At 36.2% G+C, this 20,791-nt stretch overlaps 1 protein-coding gene across 1 annotated transcript; it reads left to right on the top strand.

The window, feature by feature from the left end:
- Positions 1–16,669: 16,669 nt before the first annotated feature.
- Positions 16,670–20,673, top strand: LOC128208822 (uncharacterized). Its single transcript, XM_052912448.1, has 4 exons — positions 16,670–16,720; positions 17,983–18,207; positions 18,543–18,707; positions 19,067–20,673. Exons 2-4 carry the CDS (start codon positions 17,986–17,988, stop codon positions 19,073–19,075), a joined length of 396 nt encoding a protein of 131 aa, XP_052768408.1. The 5' UTR covers positions 16,670–16,720; positions 17,983–17,985; the 3' UTR covers positions 19,076–20,673.
- Positions 20,674–20,791: the final 118 nt, after the last annotated feature.

Below are 20,791 nucleotides of genomic sequence, written 5' to 3'. Positions count from 1 at the left end.
ACATACAAAAATACCAACAACTTAGACGACAAACCACATACTCGTGTACAAACACTTGTATACACGATGATAAATGATGTGAATTACCGCCTTGTGACACAAGTCTACCGGAGGGGGTGGGGGTGTAAACTTGTTTTTATGGCCATAAACTCACACTTGTTCCAACATTTATCAACAATGTATTTACAGTACGAGATGACGGCCACAAACATAGAACGGAAGCCATGGCAATTATCGTGAAGGACAAGAAAGTAATCACTTATATGATGTGCGTGAAGTTAGCACCGTAGCACCGTATCACCATGTCACCGCGGTGATGCGGTGCTAGCACCGTATCTCCATATATTGTCAGATCAGTTTACTAGTAGTATTAAGAGTCTCTTACTCTTGGATATGACACCTATTACACTGTGGGGGCAATACCTAGCCATAGGTAAAAGTTGCATGTGAATAACCTAGGATTTTAGGCCGGCAATGCCGTATTTGAATATAGGCACGTAATGGCTATTTGCCAAATAGTCAGTAACTCATATACAGGGGAAACCTTAAAATCAGCGATGGGACCATAGCGATCTATGTCACCGTGTAGCCTAAACATGGCCATAGGTGATAGAACAGAACCTCAAAATGAGCATGGAGACCATAACAACCTATGTCATCGTGTAGCCGAGGACTAGGCCTAGGTAATGGTATTTGTGAATAACCTAGGATTTTAGACAGGCTTTGCGGTAGAGGAACATGGAATAGACCCCCAATGTCTATTTGCCGCATATTCATTAACTGGTTATGGCACGGAAACATTAAAACAAGCAAGGGAACCATATCGATATATGTCACCATGTAGCCGAGACCTAGTCCTAGTTGAAAGGACATATGAATAACCTAAGATTTTAGGCAGGCTATGCGAGATACGTACATGGAAAGGCTCCCAATGCCTTTTTGCATCTTATTTATTATATGCTATAGTGCAAAAACCTTAAAACGAGCAAGGGGACCAAAGCAACCTATGTCACCATGTAGCAGAGACCTAGTCCTAGGTGATAGTACATATGAATAACTTAGGATTGTGTTCAGGCTTTGCGAGATAGGGACATAGAAAAGGCTTCCAATGTATATTTGCCTCATATTCATTATATGTTATGGTGCAGAAATCTTCAAACGAGCAAGGGGACCATAGCGCCCTCTGTCAGCGTGTAGCTAAGACCTAGTCCTAGGTGATAGTACATATGAATTACCTAGAATTTTAGGTAGGCTTTGAGTTATAGGGGCATGGAAAAGGCTCCCAATGCCTATTTCCCTCATAATCATTAAATGTTATTGTGCAAAAACCTTAAAACGAGCAAGGGGACCAAACCGACCTATGTCAGCTCGTTGCTTAGACCTATTCCTAGTAGATAGTACATATGAATTATCTAGGAGTTTAGGCAGGCTATGCAATATAGGGTCATGGAAAAGGCCCCATATGCCCATTTGCCTCATATTCATTACATGTTATGGTGAAGAAACCTTAAAACGAGCAAGGGGACCATAGCGACCTATGCCAGTTCGTTGCTTAGACCTATTCCTAGGTGAAAGTACATATGAATTACCTAGGATTTTAGGCAGATTGTGCAAGAAAGTGACATGGAAAAGGCTCCAAATGCATATTTTTACCTCATATTCATTAAATGTTATGGTGCAGAAACCTTAAAACGAGAAGGGGACTATATCGACCTATGTCAGCTCGTTGCTTGAACATAGTCCTACATGATAGTACATATGAATTACCTAGGATCTTAGGCAGGCTATGCGAGATAAGGACATGAAAAATGCTCCCAATACCAATTTGCCTCACATTTATTACATGGTATGGTGCAGAAACCTTAAAATAATTATGGGGACCATAGCGAACTATGTCAGCTCGTTGCTTAGACCTAGTCCTTGGTGATAGTACATGTGAATTACCTAGGATTTTAGGCAGGCTATGCGAGATAATGACAACGAAAAGGATCCCAATGCCTATTTGCCTCATATTATTACATGTTATGGTTCATTATCCATATAACGAGCAAGGGAACCATAGCCACCTATGTCAGCGTGTATCTTAGACCTAGTCCTTGGTGATAGTACATATGAATTACCTAGGATTTTAGGCAGGCTATGCGATATAGGGACATGGAAAAGGCTCCCAATGTCTATTTGCCTCATAGTATTACATGTTAAGGTGCATTAACCTTAAAACGAGCAAGGGGACCATAGCGAACTATGTCAGCGTGTGGCTTAGACCTAGTCCTAGGTGATAGTACTTATGAATAACCTAGGATTTTAGGCAGGCTATACGAGATAGGAACATGGAAAAGGCTCCCGATGTCTATTTGCCTCATATTCATTACATGTTATGGTGCATAAACCTTAAAACGAGCAAGGGGACCACAGCGACGAATCTTAGCGTGTAGCTTCGACCTAATTCTAGGTGATAGAACATAAGAATTACCTAGAATTTTAGGTAGGATATGAGTGATAGGGGCATGGAAAAGGCTCCTAATGCCTATTTCCCTCATATTCATTACATGTTATTAGGGATGCAAACGAATGGCAAAATCGATATTCGAATATTCGGTAATTCTTTCGATCGAATATTCGAATATTCGATAAAAATTGAATCTTTAAAAAGTTATAGTTATCTATTAATTTTAGTTATAAACCACGATACCCTTTTCTTTATCTGTCGAATGTTTCTAGTGTTATCGTAATACACTACAATACATAGCAGCGTGTCGAATATTATTACATCGACATATGAAATACATATCTAGCACATAACAAGCACATAACAAGCACATACAATTCAATGAAATCACTCATCAATAAAATCATCACATATGATGGCCTTGTTCTTATTCAGAAATATTATCTTATCAACAAGATCACATGACAGTCTGTTTCTAAGTTTGTTAACAATGAGTCCGGCGCAGGAGAAAATTCTTTCTGATGGCACAGACGTCGCAGGTATCCCAAGCAGTTGGCGAGCAACATGTGCAACGCGAGGAAAGCGTCCCTCGTTCTTTTTCCATCATGCAAGTGGATTGGCCTCCTCGTCGGAAGGTTCGTGCCGGTACCGACGCAGCTCGTCGTTAGCCGTCTTGGTCGTCTTTGGAACCATGAAGCTAAGACGGGGTCGTTTGGAGGGTGTTGACGCACTCTCGTCGGGGTTGGCAACCGAAATGGAACATCGTCCAATCTACTCTCGAGCGCTGTCTCCGTTGACATATACGAAGTCGTCTCAGTCAAATGACTGAGTACGTCACTCAGCTCGGAGACGACGGTCCACTCGCCGTCCTTCAACGACAGGTGCTGGTCGGCCTTCCGGGTAACCCGAGTGTCCAGCATGAGGTCGGACAGGACGCGGCGTTGCTCGTTCAGCCGGGCCAGTATAGCATGCGTGATGTTCCATCGGGTTGTAACATCCTGCACCAGCTCGTGTTTGGGCACCTTTAGAGTAGCTTGGCGCTTGCGCATTTCGGCCGTCAATGTAGTCGAGTGTTTGATGTGCCCGACCAGCTTACGACATCTGGAGACGACCCTGTTGACATCCGGGAGAGCAAATGCCGGCTTGATGGCCAGCTGCAGTGTTTGCCCAAAGCACCCAGAACACAAATCATGTTTAAGACCAGAAACTCTAAACTTTTTCATTGATTGCTGTTTACTGCTTTCACTTTGAGAACTCGGATGCTTAGCCTTCACGTGATTCCAGAGATTAGTCGTCGTGCCCATGTACGACAACCTCACACTGCATAGTTTGCACGTGACAGATTTCTTGTCAACAGAGCGCGTGAAATAAGTCCATACTTCAGATGTGGCTTTCATCTTTTACGTTGTTAAGAAATACAAATCTAATATATAATAATAATAATAAGTTTAACTTATAATGTTTTGCGAACATATATTCTGAAGGAATGAAGTGGTATCTACTTTCAGCGTATAATATCAATCACCGATTTGAGCAATATTGCTCAGCTTAATTGGCAGGCAAACTGACAAGAGGGTGTGAAGGCCGCTTCCTTAAATTCTTAATTGGCATGGTCATTTAAAAATACTGAAAATCAATTAAACTTGTTTGATGTTACTTCCTAATAGCCAGTTATTTTACAATTATGGACACTGTTTATAGTACCCTACGATCGATCCCTAATTGACACATGACGCACACTCGATTGTCATCTCGTTAACGCCTCAGGCACAAGATGCGTATTGTTGTAAAAACAAGACAATATAATTTTAAACACAACAACTGCCTTAAAGACTCAAGGTTTATATCATTATTTTTTGAAAAAAATAATCGAATATTCGAATACCGATTTTAACATTCGAATACTAAACGTTCGATCGAATATTCGAATATTCGAATATTCGTTTGCATCCCTACATGTTATTGTGCAAAATCCTTAAAACGAGCAAGGGGACCAAAACGACCTATGTCAGCTCGTTGCTTAGACCTATTTCTTGGTGATAGTACATATGAATTATCTAGGAGTTTAGGCAGGCTATGCAATATAGGGACATGGAAAAGGCTCCAAATGCATATTTTTAACTCACATTCATTAAATGTTATGGTACAGAAACCTTAAAACGAGCAATGGGACCATAGCGACCTATGTCAGCTCGATGCTTGAACCTAGTCCTAGATGATAGTACATATGAATTTCTTAGGATTTAAGGCAGGCTATGCGAGGTAGGGACATGAAAAATGTTCCCAATGCCGAATTTGCCTCGCATTTATTACATGTTATGGTACATAAACCTTAACATAATGAAGGCGACCATAGCGAACTATGTCAGCTCGTTGCTTAGACCTAGTCCTAGGTGATAGTACATGTGAATTACCTAGGATTTTAGGCAGGCTATGCGAGATAATGAAATGGAAAAGGATCCCAATGCCTATTTGCCTCATATTATTACATGCTATGGTTCATTAACCTTAAAACGAGCAAGGGAACCATAGCAACCTATGTCAGCGTGTATCTTAGACCTAGTCATAGTACTTATGAATTATCTAGGATTTTAGGCAGGCTATGCGAGATAGGGACATGAAAAAGGCTCCCAATGCCTATTGCCCTACATGCATTACATGTTATAGTGCAGAAAATTTAAAACGAGAAACGGGACCAAAGAAACCTATGTCATCGTTTAGCCGAAATTTATTCCTAGGTGATTGAACATATGAATTTCCAAGGATTTAAGGCAGATTATGTGGGATGGGGACATGGAAAAGGCTCCCAATGTCTATTTGACTTATATTCATATAAACCTTAAAACGAATAAGGGGACCATACCGACCTTAGTCAGCGTGTATCTTAGAACTAGTCCTTGGTGATAGTACATATGAATAACCTAGGATTTTAGTCAGGCTATGCGAGGTAGGGGCATGGAAAAGGCTCCTAACGCTTTTTTGCCATATATTCATTACATGGTATGGTGCAGAAACCTTAAAACGAGCAAGGGGACCATAGCGACCTATGTCACCATGTAGCAGAGACCTAGTCCAAGGTGATAGTACATATGAAAAACCTAGGATTTTAGGCAGGCTATGTGGGATGGTGTCGTGGAAAAGGCTCCCAATGTCTATTTGACTCATATTTATTACATGCTATGGTGCATAAACCTTAAAACGAGAAACGGGACCATAGCGACCGATTTCACTTTATAGACAAGACGTAGTCGTAGTTGATAGAACATATGAGTAACCTATGATTTTAGGCAGGCTATGCGTGATAGGGACATGGAAAAGGTTCGTATTCCTATTTGCGGCATAGCCATTAACTGGTTATGGCGCGGAAAAATTAAAACGATCAAGGGGACCATATTGACCTATGCCACAATGTAGTCGAGACCTAGTCCTAGGTCATAGTGCATATGAATAACCTAGGATATGAGGCATGCTATGCGAGTTAGGAACGTGGAAAATGCTCCCAATGCCTTTTGACCTTTATTTATTACATGTTATGGTGCGGAAAACTTAAAACGAGAAACGGGACCAAAGCGACCTATGTCATCGGTTAGCCGAAACCCAGTCCTAGGTGATAGAACATATGAATAATCTAGGATTTTTGGCAGGCTATGTGTGATGGGGACATAGAATAGGCTCCTAATGTCTATTAGACACATATTCGTTACATGTTATGGTTCAGAAACCTTAAAACGAGAAACGGGACCTTAGCGACCTATGTCACCTTATAGATGATACCTAGTCCTATGTGATACTACATATAAATAACCTCGTATTGTAGGAAGGCTATGCGAGATAGGGGCATGGATAATACTCCCAATGCCTATTTGCCACATATTCATTACATGTTATGGTGCGGAAACATTACAACGAGCAAGTGGACCATAACGACCTATGTCAGCGTGTAGCTAAGACCTAATCCTAGGCAGGCTATGCAGGAAAGGGACATGGAAAAGGCTACAAATGTCTATTTCTCTCATATTCTGGCATTGCTATTGTGCGGAAACCTTAAACGAGCAAGGGGACCATAGTGACTTACGTTACTGAGAAGACGAGACCTTTCCCCAGATGATGGTTTATGTGAAGATATAGGCAGGTTATGCGGGATAGGAAAATGAAAATGACTCCCAATTCCTATTTACCCAATATACAACTAAAATGGTGCGAAACCCTTAACACGAGCAAGCGCTAGAAAGGGACCTATGACACTTTGTAGCCCAGACTTCGCTTTAAGTGATAGCATCTCTGAATAACCAAGAATTTTAGGCAGTTTTTGAGGGAAAGTAGCATGAAATAAGCTCCAAATGCCTTCATTGCATTAATAACAAGTTAAGGACCGAAAACATGAACACGAACAAATATACCATAGCGACCCAAATCACAGTGTAGCTGAGACCTGGCCATATATCGTGATGGAATATATGAATATCATAGGAATCTATGCAGGCTATGCGGGATGGGGACATGAAAAATGCTCCTAATGGATATTTAGTTATTTATATTCTGGCATTGTTATGGTGCGGAAACCTTACAACACTCAAAGAGATCATAGCGACCTTAGTCACTGTGTAGCCGAGACTTTACCCCAGATGACTTCATATGTGAATTAGTTAAGATTTAAGGCAGATTTTTCGGGAAAGGGACATTTAAAAGAATCACAATTACTATTTAGCCAATATACAACTTTTATGGTACGATTGCATTAAAATGAGTAGGAACCTATGATACTTTGTAGCCCATAACTGGCTTGAAGTGATGGTATATGGATCAACCTAGATTTCAGGCAGGTTATGCTAGATAGGGACATAAAAAAGACTCCCAATGCCTACCTGGCATTACTAACATGTTATGGTGCGGAGACCTTTAAACGAGAAAGGAGACCATAGCGACCGTATAGCCGAGACCTGGCCATACACGGTGTTGAAACATGCTAATATCCTAGGCTTTTAGGCATGCTATGCGGGATAGGGACATGAAATATGCCCATTATGCATATTAGTAATTTACCCGATATTCTGGCAGTGTTATTGTGTGGAAACATTAAAACGTACATTGCGACATATGTCACTGTTAAGCCGAGACCTTGCACCAAATGATGGCATATGTGAAAAACCTAGGATTTTAGGCAAGTTATGCGGGATAGGACATGATAAGACTTCCAATACCTAATATCCAATATACAACTGTTATGGTGTGGATGCCTTAAAACAAGCAAGCGAATCATAGGGACCATTGCCCTGTATAGCCGAGACTGGTTTAAGTTGATGTAATATGTGAATCACTTAGGATTTTAGGGTGATAATGCGGGATAGGGACATGAAATAAGCTCCCAACACTTTCATGACTCACATACTTACCCTTTATAATGCGGAATCCTTTAAACGAACAAGGGTACCATATCGACCTATATCACAGTGTAACTGAGACCTGGCCCTTGGTGAGGCCTTTTGTGAATAACCTCGGATTTTCGAAAGGCTATTCGAGATAGGGACATACATTTGGTTCGCAATGTTTATATGTGTGTATATAAATGAGCCTGTCATAGGCAATTAAATAAATAAATAGGGTCAGCTATTATTTGTATTTAGGATTACTACGGTTTGATGGTTATTATTGCAAATATGAAAGCCATTGGATTAACAGTTTTTGAAATCTGAGTTAAAGATAAAAAATACCCCAAAATTTAAACCAAACTTTCTAAAGTCGATCAAGGGCCATACTTTGTATTTAAAATACTATGGAGTAATGTAACCTAGTTGTGTGATTGCAGTAAACAACAGTGCACTTTGGTATTTACTTAAGGAATGAATTGCAGGGTTATCGGGGTATGGACGCATTTGGGCTGGTCAAAGTGTGCGGAGTCCGATGGATCTTTGATCAGCCCAATTGCATTCATATCCCCGATAATAATATCAACCCCGCAATTCATTCCTTATACTTACACCAAGAGTTCATTATTTCATTCAAAGATTGTTAAAAAAATACTTCATCTCATTTAAGAAATCCTTTCAGTAATACTTCCTTACCCATTTTGTAAATAGAACGACCAGACTTTAAACCGGAAACATTTTTTCGAATGACGTCACAATAACGCAGGAAAAGATAAACCACATAAAATCACTTTTAAACGTAAAATTGAAACTATTTTGGCAACAATACGTTTAAAATATAATAAATTAACACTTTCTAAAATGTTGATTTATTTTTACGGGACCTGCTGACACAATACAAACAATAACAAGATCATTAGTGTTCATGTATATTGTTATGCGATGGGTTGCGATCCGAACATATCCGAAGATGTTGCGTTCATCGATAGGTAAACGCAATTGCCGAAAGGCAGTTCATTTAAGGAATGGAAGTTGGGGTGTTAATATATATCAATATTAACAAGAAACATGAACTTAAGAGCGTATCTTTGGGTATGCGACGTGTTCCCTGGAAGAAAATAATTTTGGATAATTTTAGCCCTTAAATGTGGACTTTGCTGTATAATTAGCATAAATAAACTATCATATCAACATAACATTGACATAACAAGTTTGGGTGTGCACCGTCTTCCATGGAATCACAAAGTATGTTGCTAAAACTATAAAGGGGGTTGAGGGTACCACAATAAGATTTGCTATTGCAGTCAGGGGCGGTCCACAATTTGATAATTCCTAGGGATCATAACTTAGTCTTGATCTGTCTTCCCATTGAAGCATAGAATATGCTGCATAAATGAATAAGGGGGTTTGAGGGTTCTTACGCTTTAATATTTTGTCTAAATACAGTCTTGAACTGAGCACTTCGGTGTAATATTTGCTTATTTATATGGACATGAAACGTTAATTTTATAGCGTCACATTGGCCATGTGACGTCTTCCATGTTAGCCTAAAATATGTTAACCCCTAAACAAATGCGCGGCTAAAAGAATTCTAAAACTGTGCATTTTGTAATACATATACATGACAGAGGCTTTGAACTATCCCGGAATACGGTGAAGATGTTTGCCGTTACATAATGTCGTATCCCGGATAGCAATGCTAATTTGTGATAAATACATATTTATATACCTGATGTATGCTTATTAATGACAGGCTTTGATAAACTAATAATAATTTGATACTAACACATTCATAAGTTTACAAAATGTGACCATAGTTTTAAATATAATTTATTCAAGAAATATATTGTATATATGTAACATATGTAACGATTATAGTCCTAAACATAAATATGATGCTACTTATCTTTATCTTAAAGTAAACATATTGGATACTCAACAACACTGCTTAACGAAAAACCCTCTTTTCCCCTGTAAGTAATCACTTTTTACTCTCCTGTACCTCTTATACCATCCAAAATGTTACCCCTGTGTACCCTCCGTTGATACGGATGTTCGGTAGCAGTCAATCATTTGGTCATCATTCGATTGTTCATCGTAAGATGCGAATCGGGGATCCCAAGTTTCTATCTATAAGGCATTGAAGGTAAATTTCGGCAATATCTGTCTCTAAAAATATAAAGTTATTGTTTTTGTTGAACAGGTACTATGTTCCGACTGTTTCTTATATAGGGCCAATTTTAATTCGAAACTGTGCTAGAAACACCCTCAATTTTAAATCTGAAGCTAAGCTTAAAACCTAATGTCTGCAAGCCAGTTTTAATCAATCTCCAACGCAGTGTTCTCCATTAACAAGTAGAATAAATCACTGCACATGCCTGGAATGCAATTATAAATACTTTCTAAGTGAGTTTTCTTCCTTCTCGTTTTGGTAGTTTTGACCAAACTTTTCAAAACTTTTGTTAAAATACAATAAAACAAATGATTTCCATTTTATTTACCAAAATAACGTGTTTTTTTTATTGACACGGGATTTGCATGTTGTGTGCTCAAAAACCTTAGCGATGTATAAAGGAATCTTCATGTGTTCGTTCAATATGCTCAGACCAGAGTTTTCCCAGATCAATGGCCTATGTGAGGTTGAAGTGATTCCAAATTACTACCACTCTGGCAATACTCATTGTAATTGAACATACACTCGTGAATGCCTCGAACATGAGCCATCACAGCATATTGAGGCATAAGGCAATGTTCACGTGCTAAATGTGCTCAAACCAGACTTTTCCGAATACAGTGGTCTATTTGAGGTTGAAGTGATTCCAAATGTCGACCACTCTAGCATAGTGGCAACAGCCATGATTGTTTCAAGCGAACGTGTCAATGCCTAGAACATGAGCCATGAGAGCGTATTTAGCGAGTCATGCTCAACATAACACTTTTCGTTATTGTCCCCTAGTCGAATTCTCATGTTTTATTTTCGACTACTCAAGAAAAAAGCTCCTCAGATCTCTATAGTTCATTATATAGGCTCTGTACCTAGTTTATCACTACACTTTTTGTTATGGTCCCCTTAGTCAAATAATCGGGTCAGTCCGTCCCCAAAATGGCTTTTGCAGCAGCAAAGTTCGATTTTCGAGCTCTATTTTCGGCTACTCAGTACAATAGCTCCAGTGATATAAATAGATCATACAGTAAGCCTCGTGGCCTAGTTCATCCCTACACTTATCGTTATGTCCCCTAGGTATTTTTTTCGGGTCAGTTCGTCCCTATCCGGCATAGCCTGTCGAAAATCCTCGGGTATTCACATGTGCCATTACCTAGGTCCTCTCGGCTACACAGTGACATAGGTTCCTATGGTCCCCTTGCTCGTGTCTGCGAGAACGAGTCTTACATGTATGGTAGGGGTCAATAGGTCTTATATTGCCCATATACGCATAATGTTGGGCTAAGGACGGTGCCAGACTAAAATCCTCATAGTATTAAAAGTTTCCCCGAATGTATCACACCGCCAGGAGGTAATCCTTGGGTACAGTGCCATTGGTCCCCTTGCTCGTTTTTAAGCCATCCGCACCATAACAGTGTCTGAATATGGACCAAATTAGCATTGGGAATCGAGTTCATGTCCCTATCCCGCATTGCCTGCCTAAAATCCTAGGGTATTCACATGTGCCATCACCTAGGGCCAGGTCTCGGCTACACAGTGACATAGGTCCCTATGGTCCCCTTGCTCGTTTCTGCGAGAACGAGTCTTACATTTCTGCATCTTACGTTTCCTTGAGATTAATGCTTTATTGTATTAATTTTGATGGTGATACGGTGCTAGCACCGCATCGCCGCGGTGATATGGTGCTACGGTGCTAACTTCACGCACATACTTATATGTGGACGAAGAAAGAGAATGAATTGTTATAGCAATTTTATTTAAAACGTTGCTGTTTGTTAATGAGTATGCGATGAAGAAATGCAGCAAGCTATATTTTTTGCATCGTATCTTTAGATTGCCTAGTGGTGTGTTTGTCTTTAAAATAGTAGCTGTACCGCCTTGGAATTTTCAATATGATCGAGAATGCAGTTTAAGCTACAGGCCTTCTGTGGTTTAAACTAGACACCGAGGGATATATGGCAAGTCACGAGAGTTTTGGCCCAAAACCACATTGTGGATGAAAATGAGATATAAGTCATTCCTGACAGACCTATTCTTAGAAAAAGAATACTTTAAAATTTCCTATTTTTTAAAAAAAAATATTGCCAAAAAGGGCATATGTTTATGAAAACCCTGGAACTCTGGTGAAGTTCAACGATGTATTCATATATTTGTATTCAAAAATACAATATATATGCATTTCTCAAATATTTATAATTCCCGCATAATAACAACAACAACAAATTCAAGTCATTCTTTATATTGTTGAGAAAATAATGATAAATATTTGTTAACCATAGCAACCAAAGTTAAAAAAAATGCTTGTTAGGGTTAATTTGTTACGTTTAAATAAACAATTAATGTCATCTGCAGCATTCAATAATAAATCATAAGTTAGTTGATATCCAGAAGCCTTTGTTGTGCCGTGAGTTTTTAACTATAAACCAGTAAATTGAAGCACCAATGGGGAATTAGCTATTAAAAAGTCCAAAACAAAATCCTTTTCACGACACCAAGTTCTTTTCACGAGTTTATTATGTTATTCTTTCCTTAACCAATACTTGATGTAATAACACAGTGGGTGTAGTCCAAAAATTAACACCAAATATATTGTACAACAGCGACAACGCTATAGTTTGCTGGACTGTGGTAAAACCACCTACGAGCTCAGACAAATTTCAAGTGTCCGTATTCTGTAAACAACTTCCTTCTTTAACATTTAAAATCTGTTACCTTATATAGTGCGGCCCGGTCATGCATTCCATAAATTAAACCAATAGAAAAACAGAAAATACTTCAAAAAGACTGACATTTAAGCTCAAACTAATTACTTCTGAGTTCAAGTACATCTCTATCTAAACATACGTCAAGGTGATAAATTAGATACAAAGAAACAATAAAACAGTTAGCTTAAGTCATTATGCTTCGATTGACACCTCCTTTGTTTGGCAATTAGCAACATCCTAAATCGTTGGCGTTAGCTAACCTGTCACAAACACAGATGCATATTTCAAATTACAGATGCAAAAACATCTAACAAATCAATAATTTGTAAATAGAGAAACGCTGAATTTATGAAACTGGTTATAATTAACAAAACAGATTTTAACCAAAGTATGGCATGACGTACATAACATAACATAACATAATTTTATTAAGAATTAAGCATATACAGCTTATCATCATTTATAAATGTTAATAGATCACAAAAGTACACATACACAAAGAATGGCATACAACACCATAACCAAAAAATGAATTTCATCTCATATAATTACACGAGAGAAGGAAATGATACAATATTCTATTGCACAGTATTAATAATAGTATCTCTTAATTTACAGGCTTTAATAATATATACAGCTATTTTATGCAGGAGCTGTTTACTCTTTACATTTAGTAGTTAAACAAATTTGAACATGCTAGGCCTGTTTGTATAATACGGAGGGATATAGTCTCTCCTTAAGTCACTATATACATCACATAGAATCATAAAATGATATTCATCTTCAATATCGTTCCTGTTACATAGTTCACATTTTCTATTTTGTCTAGGCATTCGTGTGTATCTGCCCCTTTCAATATTTAGCAATAATATACAGCATTACACCTTACTATACGTAGTGTTTGTATTTGACAGTCCTGATATTATAATAATGAAAAATGTTCACCAAGTAACACAGGTTATTGGCGATTTTCAAGGTAAAAAATCAATGATTGAACATTAGGTTAGAACTTGCACCTAACAACTATAAACTAGTGTACAACTAGAAGTTTAAGTATCTAACCACTATAATTAAATTTATCTGAATAGTCTTAAAGGGTTTGTTGTTTATCCTGGTTTCAATGGCAATAGATCACAAACATATATTTATACGAAATTTACCTATATACCTATCTAGTTAGAAATGTTTATTATAAATCATTGGTAATAAAACGGAAGTAAATATATAAATATGTAACGATTCTCCATCATTTACACTATTGTTTATTATATCAGTTAAAGGAGCTAGACACCAGATTGTCCAAAATTGGCAAATACAGCATTTCATCAAAACAAGCCTAAAATTATCAAAGCGAGCTAGTATGAGGCCGATGATACGTCACTTTACATGGTAAATATAATAAACCCAACAATGATGTCTGTGTTTTCCGATTTAATTAGCGGATAACGTGTTTCCAAACTTAAATCATATATGTGTATAAGTTCAGATAAATTTACCGACGGCGACGCCATTTTAAAACTTACTTGTATTTTCGTCGTAGAGAACGGTAGTAGATTTTGAATTTGAAAAATGCGCAAAACCTGCGAAAGATGCATGTGTCCTAAGCGATGTAATACATCAGAAAGTAAAATCGAATGTATACAAACCATGTTAATTTAATATAAGTGCTTGACATTTTACTTTTTACTCTAGCAATTGTATCATATGGTTCTAGCCCCTTCAATAAATGGGCACATTAAAAAAACGGAGACGACTTACTTCAAAGCATGTACAAATCACTATATATTTGCAAAATATACAATTGGCGACATATTACCTGACCAATTATTCCCTCAATTCTTATTCATAGATAAAAGTAAGAAATTATTATAAAGCTAGGTTGTTAAAAAAGGGAGATACTAAAGAAAAACAAGAAGGGTGCTGAGGTCAATTATATCAGGCGGTAAAGAACTTAAATAATATAGTTTTGACAGACAATGCTATAAATATGTTCAATTCAAGTTATTTAAGGCTTCAACTGACATACGGGGCTCGTATGTATTTAGTTTGTATGTATTAATATTCATATAGTGGTCTCCATCATGGCAAATGCGTGTAACCAACAAAGGCCAGGGTGTACCACCCTTCTATCACTCAGTTGCTAAAACCGCAGTTTATCACTTGAATTCACTTAATTTTACATGAGCATGGACCTATTTAATAAATAATTGTTTATAATAAAACAAACACTAGTGTTAAATCAATATGGGGGGATCTGATTGAACAAGTATCTGAGCCTTTTTGCATTAAGTCATATAAGTTTGATGTGTTAAGATTAATCTCTTAGAAGGGCAATCGTTATTGGATTACCAACTATAAATTTCACTGTCCTTTTCATGCGTTTTCACGAACACACTCAATTGGTTGTCGGGTGAAATCCTGCATATAAATGTTGATACGTACATCTGGTGATAAAATAAATTGCGCACAATGCACATTAACTTTTATATAAAAATTAACCTCTGAATTAAAATGGAAATAACGTTTGCTTTGGTTAACTTTTGGTTTTAGTATTAAATACACGAGATAATGTCGAATTTGTAATACCTGAAGTAATGAAAAAAATCAAGTTTGGAATGGGCGCCAGGAATCTCCTGGTACTCCAAGCAGTAAGAGAATATAAACCGGTTAGACGGGGTCACCAATTATCTGAAGAATGTAGCGAACAATGCGAGAGGAGCGCCGAAATTGTATTAGCTACCTTGTCCTTTGTCTTGGCATCGCGCTGCTTCCATTCGGTCTAAATAATAAACAGCTCGTATATACAGTCATAATACACCATGTTTTAACACAAGCTATTTTTTAATAATAATGTATAATATACAATTTAATGAAAATACTAAACATCCATATATTTATATATGGTTTCTTATGGATTAAGACCGATAGAGAATAACATAATCAGTTCATTATATGACGAAAACAGATATAACATTAAACGCTGATGATTTATGTGGTAGCTGATTTTAAATATATTGAATATTTTAAAAATATGGGTAACGCCAAACAATTTCAGTTGTTCAACAGAAAATTTTAAAAGTACCACAACATATAAGAAATTAATTCTTACATCTTACCTTCCACAGTCCAAAATGTCAGACCGAACGTACTGAACTTTTTTTTTCAATTTTTAAGTGAGTAACAACCAGTTGCCAAGCTAGATATATCTAAGATACTGTTGATTAAAAAATGTGTCTTTTTTTATTTCAGGGCCCCGTTTCATTAATGGTCGCATCGCAAAATTAGAAATTTGCCGATCGCGTCGCAAAATGCGTTTCATCAAAAAAAGAGCACCTGCTGGTCGCAAATATCGGTGCTTTTATTGCGACTGGGTACAACCAGTCGCAACTTGACTTTACGACGCAAAAATGGCCGACGCAGTTGAAGTTATTTTCCAACAACGACGTTGTCGACGAAGAAAAGTGCCCATGAGGCGAGTTTTTAAAAAAATGCTCGTATTTCATCGATACTGTACGGAATCTTGATTTTGTTTTCCGTTACCGTTTGGATCGGGAGTTTTTTTTCAAAATTTGCTTGAAACAGTCGGCCAGACTTTGGAAAAGACCTATCACGGTGGACATACCATTCCTTCAGACACTCAAGTAAGAGTTAAATGTACTTAACATCATTATTTATTTGTACTAGTCGGTACGAAATCGAACGGGAAATACGGTGTAGGTATATATGAAATCAACATTCGGTTGACCTTCACCGTCACTGAGCAAAATGCAAATACGTTACTCAGTAGCATGAACCACAAGGGAGACAACTCCGATATGGTAAATAACACACATGCCGAAAAGTTGTCTCGCTGGAACATGATTTTGTAGGGTGGTTTGCACAGCTTGTAAACTGCATTTTGATTGGACAACCTATCGGAAACCAACCAATAGCAAAACTAGATACATTAATCTTGCTAAACACGTGATTTATTATCTCCCGCGAAATTTCTGCAAGAAAATAAACACGAATCGAAAGTTGAAATTCCATTCATAAGGTATGTACACGGCGTGTTTAACTTTCTAATTGTGATAATAATGAAGAACAATGTATAACAAATAAAATAACAGTTATTATTTTACTATATTTTGTTGTAAAAGATAAGAATTTGGATATATTATGACCCCACTGTAAGATTTACGGAAATCCACGAACGCTTACGAGTGTTTCCGGAATTCTGTTTATCATTATGTACTGTGTCAGTATTTGATTTTAGCGAGAATTGACTGTTGTTTTCATACTGTATGTTAGGATTAACATTTAATTTAACGATTATTTGTAGTCCCTGGACAAGAATATTCATTTCAGAGTATTTAACATTGTTTGATAAACTGTTGTTTTCGGACAAGCACAATATTCGGATAGAAAATTTATCTGAATGTTGTCTATGTATGTTGGTCTCATAAATGGGCAATATTATGATAAATATATTTTATCCAATCTATTTTTGCTTAGAAATAAGCATTTTTGATTGGAATTGTTAGTTTCATCATTTTTGAGGTTTCACTGTTTCATACATGCCATATCCCCCGGCGGGGGAAAAATCCCCCGGAATTTCGATCCATCCCCCGGTCTCCCGGCGGGAGAAAAAAATCCCCCGGAATTAAAAAAAAAAAAATTTTTTTTTTTTTAGAAATTTTACATCAGGCAATAATGACAAAGTAAGTGAAACCACAGTATGTGAGTGAAACTGAATGTAAAGAAACAACTCCACAAGGGTGAAATACCAAAAGGAAACTTTTACAACAAGTGATCAATTAATTTGTAGTAATTATCAAAGGCAAAGAATATTACTATTTTGGAAGGAAGAAATTAATAATATTTATTCTATTCTCTTGTTGTCTGAAAGTCATCAAGCTGATAGAATTAAGCACAATTTTTTAAAAGACTGGAGGAAGGTAAATTAAATTTAATTGTCGCGAAAACATTTTTCCAATGACATATTTTGTTCTGCAAGTGATTACAGTATAACATGACAGTGTATCATAAGAATATGATAAATCATGACATAAAATAATTCTGTATAAAATTTCACCAACTTAGACCTGCTAAAAAAATCCCCCTGAATACAACCAAAATCCCCCTGAATTTTCAGCCTTTGAACAAATCCCCCTGAATGGTCTCCAGAAAATATGGCATGTATGCTGTTTTTAATTTTTGTTGAATGGTGTTTAATTACTGTCACTGATATGTTCCATTTCTGGCTTCTTTATCGGTAATAGATATTTGAATAAAACTTCATTTTGTTAATATTTTAAGGTCATGTCCTCATCGGAATCTGATTCAGCAAATGAATACCATTTGAGAAGCTCGCAAGACTTGTTCTTGGATAGTCCCATTTCTGTGAAACGCCTAAGGCAAAGACTTAACACACCTGAGCCCGAGGAAGCATGTGATGTTATTGTAATAAGTTCTGACTCGGACACTGAGACACAGCCCCCTGAAACCGACAATTTTGAACGTTCATCCTGTTCCAGCAAACATGTAAGTTATGTTATATACCTTATTCCCAGTATTTAAAATAAGTATTCCAAATAAGAACAATATAATTATATAGCTTCCTTTCAGTCACTAAACACGGAAATGAATTTTTGTTAATGGTTTTGTTTGGTATTTGTTCCCAATATTTGTTGTCGTTATTTTAATACGCATGTTATAACAAGTCAATTAATGTTTTAACTACAATATTTGAAAATAAAGGAACATTTTGAAGTATCATCTTAGGATATAAAAGTTATAAAAATATGGTAGTGTATTAATTAATAATATTAGGTTAATTACAAAAATATATATACATATATCTATGTATTTTGTTGTAGAAATCAGCATCTTCTGATTTGAGTCTGGACTTTGGAGAGTCTGAAACTGATCAACCAGTTCCGAAGCGCCCACATAGAGTACGGGAACCCAGGAAGCCTCTCAAACAGCCGCCAAGCAGGCCTGTGTTACTGAGACTCTCAATTTCTACTCCATCCTCCAGCAGGGTAAGTAATTGAATTACAATGTTTCATATATATTTGGTATGGTTTCAGGTATCAAACACCACAATTGTACAAATTTATAAAGACAACGCAACAATATGTATACTATTTCCAATGCTTTATGCATTACAATTTTAAAAAATGCTTAGTTTCTCTTGAAAACATTGAAAAAAGTTAAAAACTGTGTTTTATACAAGGCAGGCTTAAGCAATTTAACACATAGACGTTTCCATTGACCAGTGATGTGAAATCCAATAAGTTAAATGTTACATGCAAATGATATTCCTATGTAAATAAAAGTTTAGAATTTTAAATATATTTGTTTCATTGCAATAACAATGATACTATTGATATATTTTCAGACCTTCTGAGGCACACAGAATCACCATTGGACACCCCATCCACATCAAAGCAGTAAAGGAGAAAACTGACCATCGGGAGTGTCGCCACAGGGCTGAATTGTGATTATTTTTCACTATATTTAAGTGCATATAGACTAATTTTTAGAAGATTTGTGTTGTGTTTGGTTAATATCATGTTATATTCTTGTTATATATTGTGAAAAATGCAAGAAAGTATAGCTGTGTTTGTTTGCTAGATAAAAAAAGACCTGGAACCGTTTTTTGGAGTCATTTTTTACATATGCCATATGATATGGCTACCCCCCCATTACAAAAAATATCATAAAAAAATTATTTATCAATATTTTTTCAAGAAATAAAAAGTTTTGTACTTTAAAAACATTGTTCTAACAAATAAATCTTGTTTTTTGTTCAAAACTTAACATTTGAAAAATGAGTGGTTCATGCTGAAAGTTTGTGTTTGTCCCCAGTTTCATACCGTTTCCTTCTCAAATATGTTTACAGTACAGTATGTAATAAAGAAGTGTTTATATAAAATCAAGCCCGAGAAAAATGGCAGATTTAGGTTACATCAGTAGTTTTCTAACTGAAACGTTTTTTTTGTGTAATAAGAAAAGATAAGATAAATTTTATTCCAATCATGGGTCATGTTATATGAAATATAAATCACAGATTACATAATGTAGAAAATAAATTGATACAGTAAGGCAACGTATTTAGTGAATGCAAATAAGGCTTAATTTTGATTTTTTTAAACACAAAAAACATAAGCTTATTTGGAAAATTAATAAGCATGTTTCCCATTTCCTTTTTATGCCTTAAAGTAATGTAAATGTACTATTTAAATCCAGAGTTGATGTTTATATGTTTATATGTGATTATAACTTACAAATGGGAATCAGGTTTATAATCATCCACAAATTAGTATTTATAAGGCCTAAAAAAAAAAATTGTTTGGTTAGGGTTACATCCTTAAAAAAAATAGGTAGGGTAGGTAGGCTTTTTATTTTTTTTTATTTTTTTTTTTTATTAGGTTTTATATAAGAATATAATTTTCATCATTAAAGAATGGTGTTAAAGCTATCTTCTGTACAAGCATTTACGGTTTAAACTTAATATTAAAAAGCAATTAAAAAAAAACGAATTTTTATTTTTTTATTTTTTTAGTTTTTCATTTTTTTTTTCAAACTGACTATAAAGACGGTAGGGTCGGCGCCTATTCCGTAGGTAGGGTCGGGTAACCCGAACCAAATGTATTTTTATTTTAGGCCTAAAGCATTTAACAGGAGACAACAGCAAAAAGAAGGAATTCACTCATAAATTGACAATCATTATTATATATAATATAATATTAATATAATAATTGGTTTGATCAATATCACATTATTAAATAGCAGTGTAATAAATAAAAACTGTAATTGCAATTAATGTACAACTTGTTTCAGTTTGTAACAAAACTGTTTATTTATTTTAGTTTGTTTATTTGCTGTGTTTTATTCAGTTAATGTGTTTGCCTGTAGTAAAAAAGCCTTTTGGGCAGTTCTACATGCCTTACAATAAAAATAAAAACTTGGGTCAGGATTTCGTGACTTTTCAGTTAGTGCATTTTAATGGCGGTGAAGGGTGGGTGCATACAAATTGCTATATCTTCACTTTGAAATGAGGTATTTGAATAATTCTTGCATTTTTATACTCACAAAATATGTATATTAACAGAAATGTAAG

The sequence above is a fragment of the Mya arenaria genome, chromosome 11 (assembly GCF_026914265.1).
Source record: "Mya arenaria isolate MELC-2E11 chromosome 11, ASM2691426v1".
Lineage (NCBI taxonomy): Eukaryota > Metazoa > Mollusca > Bivalvia > Myida > Myidae > Mya > Mya arenaria.
The sequence above is the reverse complement of the archived record's forward strand: the minus strand, read 5'-3'. Positions and strand labels throughout refer to the sequence as shown.

Bases quoted from the DNA above. Each gene is read 5' to 3' on its own strand.
- LOC128208822 (XM_052912448.1), top strand. From the start codon at position 17,986: ATGTCCTCATCGGAATCTGATTCAGCAAATGAATACCATTTGAGAAGC. The intron at 18,208-18,542 runs GTAAGTTATGTT...ATTTTGTTGTAG, and splicing joins CATCCTGTTCCAGCAAACAT to AAATCAGCATCTTCTGATTT.